The following is a 14,753-nucleotide window of genomic DNA, read 5'->3' on the forward strand; positions in this document are numbered from 1 at the left end:
TATCTGCATGCTCCTGTAGGATTGGTTTTCCAGTTTATTGCTACTTGTTGAAATCAGGAAGGCAAATGTAGAACAGAGTTAAATCTTTGGCATATGATAGAATTGGACCATGTGCATTTTATTTTTGACTTCTGTCATAGTCTTTGTGATTCATAAATGTAGATAAATTACACATATATTTCTGTTTTGTATATATGCATCTGTATGTGTATATTTTATGTAAAATTTAATTTCATTCTTACCAATCTTGTAAATTTAAATATTCCTTCAAATCTAATACTGACATTCTTTTTCATTAATTGATACACTTCAAAAAGTGTTTTTCTGATCTTTTGGAAGCCCAGGTGTTGCAGCATTAGGTAAAACAGACAATGAAGGAAAAATTACAAATAAAATGGTACGTTTCCATTGTGGAAGCTAACATGGTCCAAAGTATTTCATTCATTGATGTAGTAATTTGTTATTAGAAATTAATTTCAATAATATTTTTCTTCATAATACAATCAATTTTTCCCATAAATATGTTGAATCAGGCAAGTTTCTTCTAAGAGGGCCGTGTATGAGTAAACTAATCTTCTTTTGAGGCTAAATTAACAGTGTGACACAGTCCTCAGAAATAAATGTGGTTTTCCTTACCTTAGTTTCCTGCTGTTAGGAGTAATTCCTCAAAACCAGTCTTAAAGCAGTCTTCAGTGCTCTCTTTCACACAAAAGGATCAGAAGGGACTCTGAGATCCAAAGAGGACCATTTACTTGTTCTTACATTGGCCTGCTTTGCTTTGTTTGAAAGGAATTACTTCTAAAGCTCAGAAGCACAGGGCAGAAGTGTGATCAGTAATTGCTGAGAACATGAGGCAATGCAGTGTTAAAAAACGGGTATAGTTGGGAAGAGAGTAATGGTTTTTGCAGTGATGCTTTCCCTCACCATCGTGCCTGTGCGTGGCAGGGCAGGCTCAGTGGTTTTCAAAGCCGATATCAGCCTCATTTGTGGCAGGGCATTCACTGTTGGAGGTAAGGGATAGACAGCAAGACAGCATAAAAATTAAGACCTAGAGTTGGAGGAAAGCAATGCAGGAAGCATGCAGTGCTCTGTTTTGTCTCATTTGCTTTTTCGTCCTTTCTCTCTCTGTCATCCTCTGTCTTTGCCTGGCTAATGAAACTCATGTTTATGGGTGGTGATTGCTTTTGTACAAGTGATCTTTGCAGAATAACAGTCATAGAAGCATTCTTTTCCTGACGTAAATCATGGGGAAGATGTATATGGATGAAATAAATACATAAATAAAAAAGATTAAAAAGTTTCTGAAAATATTTGCAGTGCATGCATGATGTGTGTGTGGTTTTGTTTCTCTGAATAAGCAGTTAGATGTGAATTAATTTAGGTACATTTATTTTCTATTAGAATAATAATTATTTAAAGAAATTTAAATGTTTAAACTTTAAAAGCATAGGGAGTAATTAAAAAAAACCTCCTTCAGAAAATATAAGACTCTGTAGATATTACTAAAGAATTTAGGCAATACTTACAAGCTTCTAAGAGTGTTCAGCCAAACAAATGCATGTAAGTATCAAGTTAAAAAGTTTCTGAAAATATTTGCAGTGCATGCATGATGTGTGTGTGGTTTTGTTTCTCTGAATAAGCAGTTAGATGTGAATTAATTTAGGTACATTTATTTTCTATTAGAATAATAATTATTTAAAGAAATTTAAATGTTTAAACTTTAAAAGCATAGGGAGTAATTAAAAAAAACCTCCTTCAGAAAATATAAGACTCTGTAGATATTACTAAAGAATTTAGGCAATACTTACAAGCTTCTAAGAGTGTTCAGCCAAACAAATGCATGTAAGTATCAAGTAAAGCCACATAGTTAAATTATTTGAATTATTTGTCATTCTCTGTCTTTCTCATTTGAGACATGGAATAAAAAGACCAATTTTCTTCTCTCATACATGGCATTGTCGTTTTAGAATGGTGGCATATTGAATGAACATAATGTATTTTATATTTGTGCTCTTTATGTTGACTTACGCTGGTGGTGAAATGAAGAATCTTCCAAAGTGCATTCTTCAGCTTCCAAGAGAAATGAGTGTATAGAAGAGAGTTTTTCAGGAGCAGGCTTGAAATGCACCCTATACAAACTTCCTTTTAGGAAAAAGAATCCTTGATAATTTTCCATCAAATCTTGATGCTTGCTGGTTTAATCCTGGTATTATAATTGGATGTTCTTACTATATTGTGTGGAATGTTGTATAGTAAAAAAAAAAAAATGTACTTCAGGGTTGTATTTTGGGATCACAACTATGAAAGGTATATTTTAGATGTTATTTCATAATATTTTTATAAGTCTTTTGAGTTCACATTTATTGAGTTCACATTTATTTGAGATGTGTTTGTATTATCAGGAGCTCCAGATGGATCAACAAGCTAAGAAACATCTCCAAGAGGAATTTGATGCTTCCTTAGAAGAAAAGGATCAACTAATTAGTGTCCTGCAAACTCAGGTAAGATAATTTACCCAGCAGATGTTGTTTAAAACTACCCCTCTTACCTTTTCTTTTTGTCTATATATTTCCTATAATGCATATCTATATTTTATTATAATTGCTCTGAAGTTGAGAAGCATCTTGTGAATTTAGGATTTTCTAGAAATTAAGTGTGTCTTTGTGGTAGAGGATACCTTTGTAAAAATCTCACTCAGGTTAAATAGGATTGGCTGATTTGCACTTAAACACCTTTGTGATGTTTTGTAATCAAGACATCAACATTAGCAGATGGCTGACCTAAAATTGCTTTTGCAAAATTCATGTATTTTGCTTAATTGGTATTTGTTTCTCTACCCATAGTCTTTTTACTTTTGTTAATTGGAAGCATAATTCTGACTTGAAAAATGGTAAAAATCTCAGACAGATTTCTCCTTTTTCTACTTGATAATATCAAAATTAATTTAACTCCTTCTAATTTTGAAGGTTAAAAATTTATCTACTTTGAATCCTTGGATTTTTTTAACAAAAAGAACATTTTGTTTAGGTGTCGTTGCTGAAACAGAGGTTACAGAATGGTCAGATGGGCACTGAATTGCCTGATCAAAATGTCCAATCAGAACCAGAAGTTCAAAGTCCAATGAAAGAAGTCAGTGCAGAAAGTATTGTGGAACCAGGAAGCAATGGTAGGTATTGTGGCTTTTTCCAGAGACCTTACATTTTGGGGAATAAACCTGTTGTTATTTATGATGGAGTAACAGTATTTAGGGCTGACCATGTCATAGCAAGAATATATTTTCTAGAAGAAGACAATTGTTTTGAAAACCATCTGGGAGCTAGAGGAGAGTTTCCTTTTAAGAAACTAAAATAAAGATCAATTTTGATATTCCTGCTATTGAATAATCTGAGTGTTCCTCACATCTGCAGGTTTAAATTAGTGGAATTCTCAATATTGTATATATTTGATTACTGAGCAAGAGACATTATAATGCCAAAAAAAAGGGGACATAATAAAAGTGTTTGTCATTGGTACCCTTCATAAAAGGTAGAGTTAAGACAGAGGTAAACATACATCTTGAAATTATATTTGTTCAGCATCTGCTATGGTTTTTATATGTAGAGATGATAGGAAGTGTTAGGTGAGAGGTGTTCTTATCCAGTGCCACGGTTTTTGGATCACTTAGTCAATAATGAAAAATTGTGATTGAAGATGTTTTCTGTGCGTGAGTCTGCCTCTGGACTGTAGTGTGCCAGGCATCCACCAAAGCAGCTCTCTCACTCTGCTTCACAGCTGGACAGAGGAGAGAAAATTTAAAGAAGGGTTCATGAGTTGGAATAAGCCCTAGGACAGATCCCTTACTAAATACTGTCATTGCCAAACAGGCTTGAATTACAGCAAATTTATTACTAATAAAATCAGAGCAGGATAATAAGAAATAAAATAAAACCTTAAAAACACCTTTCCCCAGAGGGGCAGGGAATTGGAGTTTATGGTCAGTTCACCACCTGTGGTTTCATCTGCTGCTCAGGGAGAGGAGTGCTTCCCCTGCTCCACCATGGGGTCCCTCCCACAGGAGACAGTTCTCCAAGAACTTCTCCAGCATGAGTCCATCTCATGGGCAGCAGCTCCCTGCGAACTGCTGTAATGTGAGCCCATCCCATAATCCTCAAACTGCTACAGTGTGGGTCACTCTTCCACAGGGTGCAGTTCTTGAAGGACAGGCTACTCCAGAGTGGACCTCTCTCTCCCATGGGCCTCCCCCAGGGTCACAGTCTCCTCTCAGGCAACCATGGTCTCCTCCGTGGCTCACACATGGATCTCTCCATCCCCTTGGTCCTTCATGGGCTGCAGGCACATGGCTATTTCACCATGCTCTGCACCGTAGGCAACAGTGTAATCTCAGCTCCAGCGCCTAAAGCATCTCCTCCTCTTCCTTCTCCATGGATCTTCATGTCTGCAGAGTTGTTTCCCTCACATGTTCTCACTCTGCTTTTCTTTGCCTGCAATTACAATTGTGCAATAGCTTTTTACTTCTTTCTTAATTTTTTTTATCACAGAGGCATTACCACCATTTCTAATTGGTCCAGCCTTGACCAGCAGCACATCTGTCTTTGGAGTTTTACCAGGGATTGGCTCTGCCGGACATGAAGAAAGCCTCTGTCAGCTTTCTGGCAGGTCCATGCAGAAGCCACACCTGTAGTTCCCCTTCAACTACTGAAGCTTGGCCATGCAAATCCAGTACAATGCCAAATACCTTTGCAGCCTCCAGAGCATCATAGCAGAAGCACACAGTAAAATACTACCAAATGTGCTAGTAATACAGTGATTCAATCTGAGATATTAGAAAAAATTCTTTACTATGAGGGTGTCAAGGCCCTGGAACATGTTGCCCAGAGAAACAGTGGCTGCCCCATCCTTTGAAATGTTAAAGGCCAGGCTGGATGGAGTTCTGAGCAACTTGTTCTGTGAGGTGTTCTGGCCTGTGGCAGAGATTGGAACTAGATAATCTTTAAGATCCCTTCCAACCCAAACCAGTCTATGATTCTATGAGCGCTACTCAGAAAGACACTAAGTATAACCTTTATCCTGCTGAATGTAATATTGCCAACCTGGGTATTTTAGACCTAATGTCATACCCAGCCTTGGGAAAGCAAGAATCTGTGTGCATGGCACTTGAGAGTTGTGATTTGCTTTACGTCACATTTTTCCCTAGTTGTGCATATTCTGTTAGTAGCAGCAGGCAGGTTTATAAATCATGATGACTTTTTAATTATGTAAAAACCTTGTTGATTAATAGCTTTGTTTTGAAGCTGATAAAGTAACTGTGGTTTAGTAAGTTAACTTGGTGTTAAATACTCTTTACTACTCTGTGTATGTGTAGAATGTCTCTGGCACTTACAGGAGGAACTAGGAAGTTTTGCAGACTTTACCCAGTTTTCTTTAGAGACCTATAAGTCCACTGCATTGTGAACGATGAATGCAGATCTGCATTTTGGAAATGGCATGCATATGGTAATGTTGGTATGTTGTCTTATAGAGGGTGATGAAGATTCTGTTAAAACACTGGAAACTCTTAATCAGAGGGTGAAGCGCCAAGAGAACTTGCTTAAACGTTGTAAGGAGACTATTCGGTCACATAAGGAGCGCTGTGCCCAATTAACCAACGAGAAAGAGGCACTTCAAGAACAGCTGGAAGAGAGGCTTCAGGAGCTGGAAAAAATGAAGGTATGGAAAATGCTCTTAGCTTTATGAGTAACCATGAAAATACAGTAAGAACTCCAGTATTTCCAAAATTTATTGATAGAGCAGACAATGAAACAAACTGGCCTTGTACTTTTTTGGAGAAAAGGTTCAAAACCGACCTAGAATGAATACACTCAGCAATTATTCTAGAGTGGTGAAGCAGGGTATGAAAACTTACTGCATAACCATCAGAATGGTATTAGAAATAAGTAGTTGTGGGAAACTGGGGTGAGAAAAAGACTGTCTTAGCACAGAAGACAGAAGGTAAAGTGAGAAAAGTGGAGCAGAGCTAAATCTTTAAGACATAGTGAATGAGGCATTAATTATGTAAATTAACAGAAAAAAAAAGGAAGGCAGGGCAGTGGAGATCACAATATAGTGACCATAAGTGCAATCCCAAAGCTAATAAATTAATACTTTGCTCAGTTTTCCTTTTAAGGCCATTAATGCTGAGTGGAGCTTAAGTAAAGTGACTAATAGTAATGAAACCTGAAAATGTGCTAAGTATAGCTGTACTTAGTTTTAGTTACAGAGATCAGATTCCCGTCTCTGTCTTCGTCTCTGAGCACTAGCCTGGTTTGAAAAATCTCTGAAAGACCTGAGTATTTTAATGACATTTTCTAAAATATGGCTAGTAATAATCATTTATGTTGCATTGCTGAGATCCTCTTGGCAGGATCTCAAGAGATCAAGGTGCAGGTAAGAGAGCAGAAATTTTAGACGTATTTCTTGTTTTACTTTACCAACTCAGATCTCCATGTGTGGAGGCTCTAACAAAACCTTCAGATCTCTGAATTACTACAGAAGCCATAAGGCAGCCTACCTTTGGGAGATGTAAAAGTAATTTAAAACTGCCCACTTCAGTTTCCCTTGATTGTGTTCTGTGTTCTTCCTCCAAGGCATAGTGCAGGGTCAGAGCCAAAGTAAAGCTGTTTGTCAACCAACTTGTGGTTGGGATCTTTTTTTAGGACCTTCACATGGCTGAGAAGACTAAACTGATTACACAGCTACGTGATGCAAAGAATTTGATTGAGCAGCTAGAACAAGACAAGGTAAACAAAGCTGTAGGTTTTGATGAAGATTGTTTAAAACACAAAATATCTAGCTCTTGGTATTAGAAGCTGCTTTTAGTAGTCTGATGATTTCGTCTATATTTTAATAAACAAGTAATTTAAGCTACTTAAAAATTTAATTGTATATATACCATAAGATATGTCTGTTAAGTTATACTTAACACTGAAATATGATATTATTTAGGATAAAGCAGATATACTGAATACACTCCTTGATGCCAATTCTAGAACAAACAAAGAAACCCCAAACACAAATGAAGATGAGATACAAATAAATTAATTTAAAAGTAATACCAATAAAGTAACTTTCGATAGACAATAAAGAGTTTCTCAGTTTTTTGCTCCTTAAAAGTCTTTTTAATCATAGTCTTGGTACCTGGAGTAACTTCTGGTGGTGTCATAAGTGTCATGACTAACATTGTATGGTGTATTCTTGAAGGAGAATTACAGACTCTACAATGCTTTTAGTTTGGGCTTGCTTACAAAATACATGTTTCAAAGGAAAGTGTCTGTACCAGAAGGAGGACATTTTTGGGTGGTCCGTGTTTGCTGGAGTTCTTTTCACCATTAGATAAATTTTGGATAGTCTTTAAAAGAATTGGCATTCTATCTCCTTTTTGTTAGTATTTTCTGTTTTTTGACATAGAAAAATCCTATGATCTCTGGTCTCATAATAAGAGACTACAGTTTATTCTTGGCAAGGATTGTGCCCTGGCTTGAAATTGTTTCAGGTATATGTCTTATTTATTTGCTAGTTTTTTATCACAAGGACCTTTTCCACAGGGCATGGTAATTGCAGAGACAAAGAGGCAAATGCATGAAACATTGGAAATGAAGGAGGAGGAGGTAGCCCAACTGCGTGCTCGAATCAAACAAATAACTACAAAAGGCGAGGAATTAAAAGAGCAGAAAGAAAAATCTGAAAGAGCTGGTAAGAATATACCTAGATTATTTGTTTTCACATTTGTACATCAGAAAGCTTCAGTGTGGTCTTTTTCTACAGTTGTTGTTTGGAATGGATATTAAGAGATGCTCTTTTTTCTATTGTTCTACATATCACCTGTGCCATCATTGCTAACTTCACTTCTGGACAGCAGAGTTTAGGGATGCTTTTGACTGATTTGTCTGTTACCAATAAAACTGGATTTAGGAAAAAACTTCCAAAAGACACCTGTACTTCCTTGTTTGTATGAGAAAAAATTGATGCAGTCTTCTTCTGGTCTAACTTAAGAAGAGAACCTTGCAACTATCTATAAATTGTCATTATAATGCCACGAGGGATTCACGTAGAAAACTTGCTCTTATACACAGCACTGAGTGTATAAGAGTTTGTGAAGAAGTAAAAATATGATAACCATAGTAAGCATTTTCTTTCAATTATTTTAATGGAAGCATTTCTGATTTAAGTGAAACAGCAGTGATGATTCTTTTTGCCTCAGGCTTGTAACAGAGGAACAGTTATGTAACTGTTATATGATGTAGTTTGCTTTTTATGGAAAGTAGGTAACATTATGTGTGCTTAGAGTTCTACTATTGCATGAAATGAAGTTAAGCCATTGTTTTTTAAACAGTGAAATTGTTTTGTATTACATAAGAATTCTTTTAGAATAATTTAATTTGTTCTCATGGGCATGTAAAGAAGCTCACTCTTTTGGCAAAAGCTCAGGTGTTACTTTGAATAAAATATTATACATATTTTCTTTCCCTAAAAACCAATGAAGAGCTCAAACAATGCAGTTCATAGTGGTTTATTTAATATCTATATAGATTTATATTAGAACTTGGATTTTAAAGATGAATTTGGATAGATAATTTTGCTGTAATGCAGAAAACCAGCTGGAACATCCATCTTTTGAAAGTAACAAACATTTTCATTAGGTGCCTTCCTCTCCTACCCTTTCAAGGTTGCATGTGTCTTTAGTTTTGGAAATTCATACTTCAGAAGTCAGTCAGTCCTACTAAAGTTGTATTTTGTTTGATATTGGGAGACTAGGAAGCTCTTCATGATTAAAAAAAAAGAAGGTGAAGAATCTTTTAATACTTCTCTAGATATGAGGTTATTATCATAGCTGTATGCAATAGTGTTTCTTGAGGCAGGAGAAACAATTATGAATTATAAATGTACTATCCACACACACTAATTAATACAGTAATTTCTTCAAGTTTGCGTGGCCAGAAGCTGAAGTCAGGTTAGAGATGATTCTGTAGACAACTGAAAAACTTTCTGTTGTAATGAGAAGTAATTTAATTTGAATGAATGTTGTGTTGAGTACACTACACTTTTCTAGGGGGAGATTTGTGTGTTAAATGTGCTCTTTTTAAAACAAAAATTGTAAGTACTTTGGTTGATTTTACAGTGCATAAGTGTCAACTTTACCTTTGAGTGCATTTATTTATTACAGTCTTTTAGGCATGCATATACGTGTGTTGGAACCCTTGGAAAATTAGCTAGCACTGCTTTTAAGACAGATTTGTAAGGTGACCTTTATTAGATTTTTCTATTAAATCCTTGGCTTAATACATTCCAAAAATATTGCAATCTACAGTGTTAGTATGGTTCAATACAGTTGAACTAAATTATTTGAGAAAACCACCTTGCATACCAGGAGAGCCTGAAATTGCTTTTTAAGCCTCAACCTTTGAATTGTAATGGTTTTATGTATTGGGCAATTTCATGTATTTGAGGTCAAAATTTAAAGTTCTGGTTTTTGGATAGTTAATGTGAGGTGACTTTCACAGAACCACAGAATTGGTAAGGTTGGAATGGACCACAGTGTATCATCTGGTCCAACCTCCCTGCTCTGCTAGAGTTATCATAGACCACATGGCACAGGACTGCATCTAGACTGTTAAATTCTAGACATCTTTTTCCATATCATGGTTTAGTGAAGAACTGAATTCATGGAATGAAGTAGAAATGTTAATTTCATTCATGTTATAGTAAAATAAGGATAAGCATAATACTCTTGAAATTTACTTCTGTAGTGCTGCTTGGAGACTAAAAAGTGGTATAGTTTTCCATGCCATCTTGCCTACTGTTACATCTCTGGCCTTTTTCTTTGTAAATCAGGACTTTAGTGAATTGCTCCAGTGTTTGATTTAATGTGAATGCATTTTTGTGTAATAAAGGAGTGGAAAGATATGTATGCTTATTTTTTTGTTGTGTACAAAACAGTGTAAACTGCAATTTGGTTTCCCCAGTTAAGTTCTTTTTCTTTTTGTAGTTGAGGAACCTTATGTTGAAATCTCACAGAGCATCTTGTTTTTGTGCATCCACACATGCCAGTAAGTGAATTAGGGTGCCTTTCCCAAGCCTTGTATGAACAGGACTGGGGTAAGGGCGCTGTTTTTTTTTACATCACACATTGAGTGCTTGAACTGGGTTCTAAAAAGTAAATTCTTTGCTTCTCAGGCACTTCTACTTGAGGTAACTGCAACACATTTCTTTTTTTACTTCAACAGAGATCTTTTTAGTATTTGTAAATTTCCAGCTAAACTTAAGTGTTTTTCTCTTGAGAAAAGTCATAAATGCTTTATGACTTCTCAGGATGCAGATTACTGACTAATAATCTATGAGCAAACAAAGTCTTCAGAAAGCAAATCCTATTTGTAGGCACCATTTCTTTTGCAAGCTAAATTAACATATGCTTTGCACCTTTCTTCAGTGAAAAAAAAAAAGACTTACACTGTGCATTTAAAATTCTGCCTAGAAGCACAAATTAGCTATAGGAATGATTTCAACCTTTTTTTTTTTTGAAATTTGGACATGATGCCTGCCCTCAGCCCTCAGAAATTGAACGTGAATCCCTCCTTTGCCAGCTGGCTTACAAAGCTGGGTTGCTTCCTTCACAATGTTTAGCACTAGGAGGTACTCTAGGCAAAGAGAAAAGGTACGCAGTGCCAGCAGAGGAAACTAGAAGTCTTTGCAGTGCAAAGTGTTACTCTGGGTGGGAGGGGCAAGGTGAAGGGAGCAGAGACTGCTATTTTGGAGTGGTGTAGGTAAAGTAGTCAACTGTCCAGCCTATGTTGTATAAAAAAGGGGTTTGCAAACCTTGCACTCCTTAAACTCTGGTCAGACTAATTTTTTGTGATTTACGTACTGCACAGGAAGGTTTTCAATTTGTCTGGCTTTGTCACATGAATGTGGTTTTGCAAAATGAACCTGAGACTGTTGGTGTGCTTGTTTCTATTTCTGATTTGCTAATGTGCCTTTGTGAGACTTCATTCAACCAATACTTGGTTGAAAGATCTTCCCTGAGCAAAGTTCTGCAGGCTGGATAAGAATGCAGAGGCAGTACCTTTACTCTCTACATTCAGAGTAGGTATATTTAAATAAAAACATGGACTTTATTTCATGTTTTGATACAGAGAATTAAAATCTCTCACACATTAAAAGTAACAGTGATAACAGAGACTACATTCTGTCTGCTTGATGATAGTTTAGCCCTCTGCTGGTTTGAAACTTGGTTGCGTCTAGCTACACTAGAATTAACTGTGAATGAAAATATTCTGTTTTGCTTAAGGGCTTAATGTGACTGAGATGCATATAATTTAACTTTTAGAGACCTAATTGCATTTCTGTGAAGTATTGCTTCTTTGTGCTTGGCTTTTTAACCATCAGCTTTTGTCTAGTTTTTGTATTAGCATCCTGCTTGTGATTATGGTGATGCAGCTTTTGTACTGCATGTTTCTCAGCAATTCATGTCACTAATCAGTCCTATTGTGAACCTGGATCTTCTCTGTGGCTGATTTGTGGGCTATGGCAAATGTGTTCTCTTTCCTTTTGCAGAAAGAAAGAGAATACAAATGAAAATAAAGGGAAATGAAAATAATGTTTTCTCAATTGAAAATAACATACATGATGCTCAGAACAAGAATCAGAAAATGTGTATGGAAAAGTGAAATAACTTAATGCTCTACTTGCAGGCTTTAGTTTCAAGCTATACTTTGCAAAGGTCAGTAGGGTGGGGTGGATGTTTTACATTTTTTGTTTGGTTGTTTTTTGTTTGATTTTGAAAAAAGATGATGTTGTAATACTGAAGGACTTCACCAGTTTTGCTTGGCCTGCTTTTGTTAATACTGAGAGAAGCATCAGGGAAGTCATTACCATTCTCCAAACACAGTTTTGCATTATTCGCAGTATTCATAATCAACTTGAGCCTGGTGTCACAGTGGGGGAGAACTTGAGTCCTGTAGTTGGCGGGTGGCAAAATGCCTTTATAGGGCTGTGAAGAACTGTGCAAAATAAGGAGCTATAAGCCTTGTACATGCTTGTATTACATTTTAGACTGTTTCTGCTTGAAATAATCTCTAGTGATCATAATTTTTTAAACAGTTTTAGCATTTAAGCAGAACCAGAAGCGGAAAAGTGGGTACAATGGTCTGCTTTGGTATTGCCTGTTGTGGTGTGATTTCATGGTTTCCCCAGAACCCTGGTTTCCCCCCCTGAAGTTGTCCTCCCAGGTGTGTCAATTACTCCTCCTTTCCCCACCCTGACCCCTGCCAGCACTGTCTGTCACTCCTGACATTCCAGAAGTGTGTTGAGTGATTGGGCAGATTCAAAAGATGCCCTCCACCCCTGGGGGTATTGGGCCATCCAGGTGTCCTTTGTCCCTTGAGACCTCCTCTGTCCTGTGTGGTTGGTGGGCTCCCTGTCCCTTCTCCCCTCCCCTCCCCTCCTCCAGGTAAAAGAGAGGGGAACCACGCTGACCAGAGGTTTCTGATGGAGCAGATTGGATTGATTGGAGCTGATTGGATTCAGAGGCCTGCAGGGGAGTTCTTCTTGGAGCTACTGCTACATTCAGAGGCCTGTGGGCCAGAATAAAAACTCTGGATTAAACCCTCCATCAGAACCAACTCCTTTCCTTCACCATAGCCTTAAAGGATTCTACAATAGCGGAAAACCTGAGGAGCGGAACCTCTGCAAGAGGAAGCTCCATCCTGCCACCAACCTGAGCTCCGGCATGTCTGGGCTTGTCTCCATGCGCCCAGCTGCAACATCCAGCTAGCCAAAGATGTCTCTGGGGTGAAACACCACATCTGCTGCCATTTGGTCCAGCAGCAGGGGCCAGACAAGCCAGGGCATGTCCCGTTCCCGATATTGGTAACTCCATTAATTGCCAAAGTCAGTAACAGCCCCATTTTGCCTTAAAACATGATTGTTGCTGTGAATAGTCAGAAAAAGTCTTCCTCAAAAAACAGAAGAAAATTCCGTAGAAGGTTAGAATTTGGGTGAATCCAGTTTTATGGAATTAAGTTACTTGTTATTTGCAGCACTGCCTCAAAAGTATAGACTGTTTTTAATGTTGTCAAAAGATGTAGAATGGAAATTATTGCTCACTTTTATATAGGTTTATATAGAGATAGCGAGGGGTGGGGCAGAACATCAGAATGAATGAGATGAGGGCACAGGGGTGGAACAAAAGAGAAGGCCCAATGGGATCAAAATAGAATCAACATACGGCAACAATGCATTCTGGGGGAAGCATTTTTCCTTGCCATGACCAGGAGGTTGTTGCTTAAGGGTTGTCCCTCCAGGGGAGCATGGTAAGCTTTTCCCCAGCCGGTTTACCGTCTTCCACAGTTTTCCACATTCATGATCCACTACTCAGGAAAGAGATTTCCTTAATAATGATTGAACTCTAGTCTTGTGTAATTCTGTATAGACTCTGACATCAGTTGTAGTGAGTTTTAGTGGTATTGAAAAAATAAACAAGCTCACAATACTGGAATGACTTTGCTTTCTTTTTATATCTAAATGATCATCTGTGAAGTGAATAAAGCATGTTAGAATACTTATCCTTAACATGAGATGAAGCTGTGGAATTATTGCTTCTATTTTGTAAATTAAAATGTGTTTCAGTGAATTTGTGCATTCTGTGCAAGAGCGAATAAATCTCAACACTGCAGCTTGAGTGTTCTTTTGAAACAACTTAGAGCTATTCAAGTTTTCTGGGAGCAAATCTTAACTTTTAAATTTTTTTTTATTTTTACATTTTATTTATGAAGTTAGAAGTGCCAGACAGTCAGCTACTACACTGATGGAAGTGTACATTAAATGTAAATGGTGAGATAATGAAATTAGCAAAGCCATCTCTGTGGGCTCTTTGAAAAACAGTTTAAAGAAACTATTCTCTAGGTTTTACCGTTTGGAATTACTCTTAGGTATATAAAGTGCCTGATATTATACATTAGTGTTCTATTCAGGTGAAACTTCATTACCCACTAATAACTGACTTGCATAGTAGTCATTTTTGGTTTGTTTCTGTCTGTTTGTTTTAGTGTGTATTACCTTTCTTTGTGCAGCTATTTTCCACATCCTCAAAGTTTACTCAGGAGGTATAGGCAGAAGAGGAATGTTATAGTACATTCATTAATATGGTTTATGCATTTTATAGTGATTTTAGGCAAAGAAATAGAATCTACAGAATGTATTGGAAGAAATTCACATCTCTTTGTCAGTTCTCTTTCCTTTCCAGAAAATAAACATGTGAATTCCTAACTTCGTTCTTTTTTTTTGAAATTCTTCTATCAAAATATATAGCTATTTCTCAATTATCATATACAAATTTTTTTCTTCACAGCTTTTGAAGAGCTTGAGAAGGCTGTAAGTATTGCCCAAAAGACAGAGGAAGCCCGGAAAAAACTGCAAATAGAAATGGATGAAAAAATTAAAGCAGTAGAAAAGGCTAGTGAGGAAGAGAGAGTAAATCTTCAGCGGGAATTAACCAGAGTGAAACAAGAGGTGGTTGAGATTATGAAGGTAAAAATTTTATTACAGTTAATCCATTGTTGTAAAATATATCAGTTTGACAGAACTCTGTTATAAATCTTTTGCTATTTAATAAAACCCATAAAAATTATTTTCTGTAATCAAAGATTTACTTAATGAAAAATAGTAAACTCTTCATAGATTTTTTTCTTCTGCAATTTAAATCAGTTCATTACTGGCATGTA

General features: G+C 36.7%; 1 protein-coding gene across 9 annotated transcripts in view; it reads left to right on the forward strand.

Annotated features, from left to right (window-relative positions):
* Positions 1 to 14,753, forward strand: part of GOLGA4 (golgin A4) — a 76,462-nt gene that overhangs the window by 29,037 nt on the left and 32,672 nt on the right. For all 9 annotated transcript variants that reach the window (XM_030265366.4, XM_030265368.4, XM_030265367.4 and 6 more), the window contains 6 exons: positions 2,403 to 2,501; positions 3,028 to 3,166; positions 5,519 to 5,706; positions 6,693 to 6,776; positions 7,581 to 7,728; positions 14,381 to 14,559. In XM_030265366.4, coding sequence (XP_030121226.2) covers positions 2,403 to 2,501; positions 3,028 to 3,166; positions 5,519 to 5,706; positions 6,693 to 6,776; positions 7,581 to 7,728; positions 14,381 to 14,559 — 837 coding nt within the window. The remainder of the gene's footprint in view (positions 1 to 2,402; positions 2,502 to 3,027; positions 3,167 to 5,518; positions 5,707 to 6,692; positions 6,777 to 7,580; positions 7,729 to 14,380; positions 14,560 to 14,753) is intronic.

This window comes from Taeniopygia guttata, chromosome 2 (assembly GCF_048771995.1).
Source record: "Taeniopygia guttata chromosome 2, bTaeGut7.mat, whole genome shotgun sequence".
NCBI lineage: Eukaryota > Metazoa > Chordata > Aves > Passeriformes > Estrildidae > Taeniopygia > Taeniopygia guttata.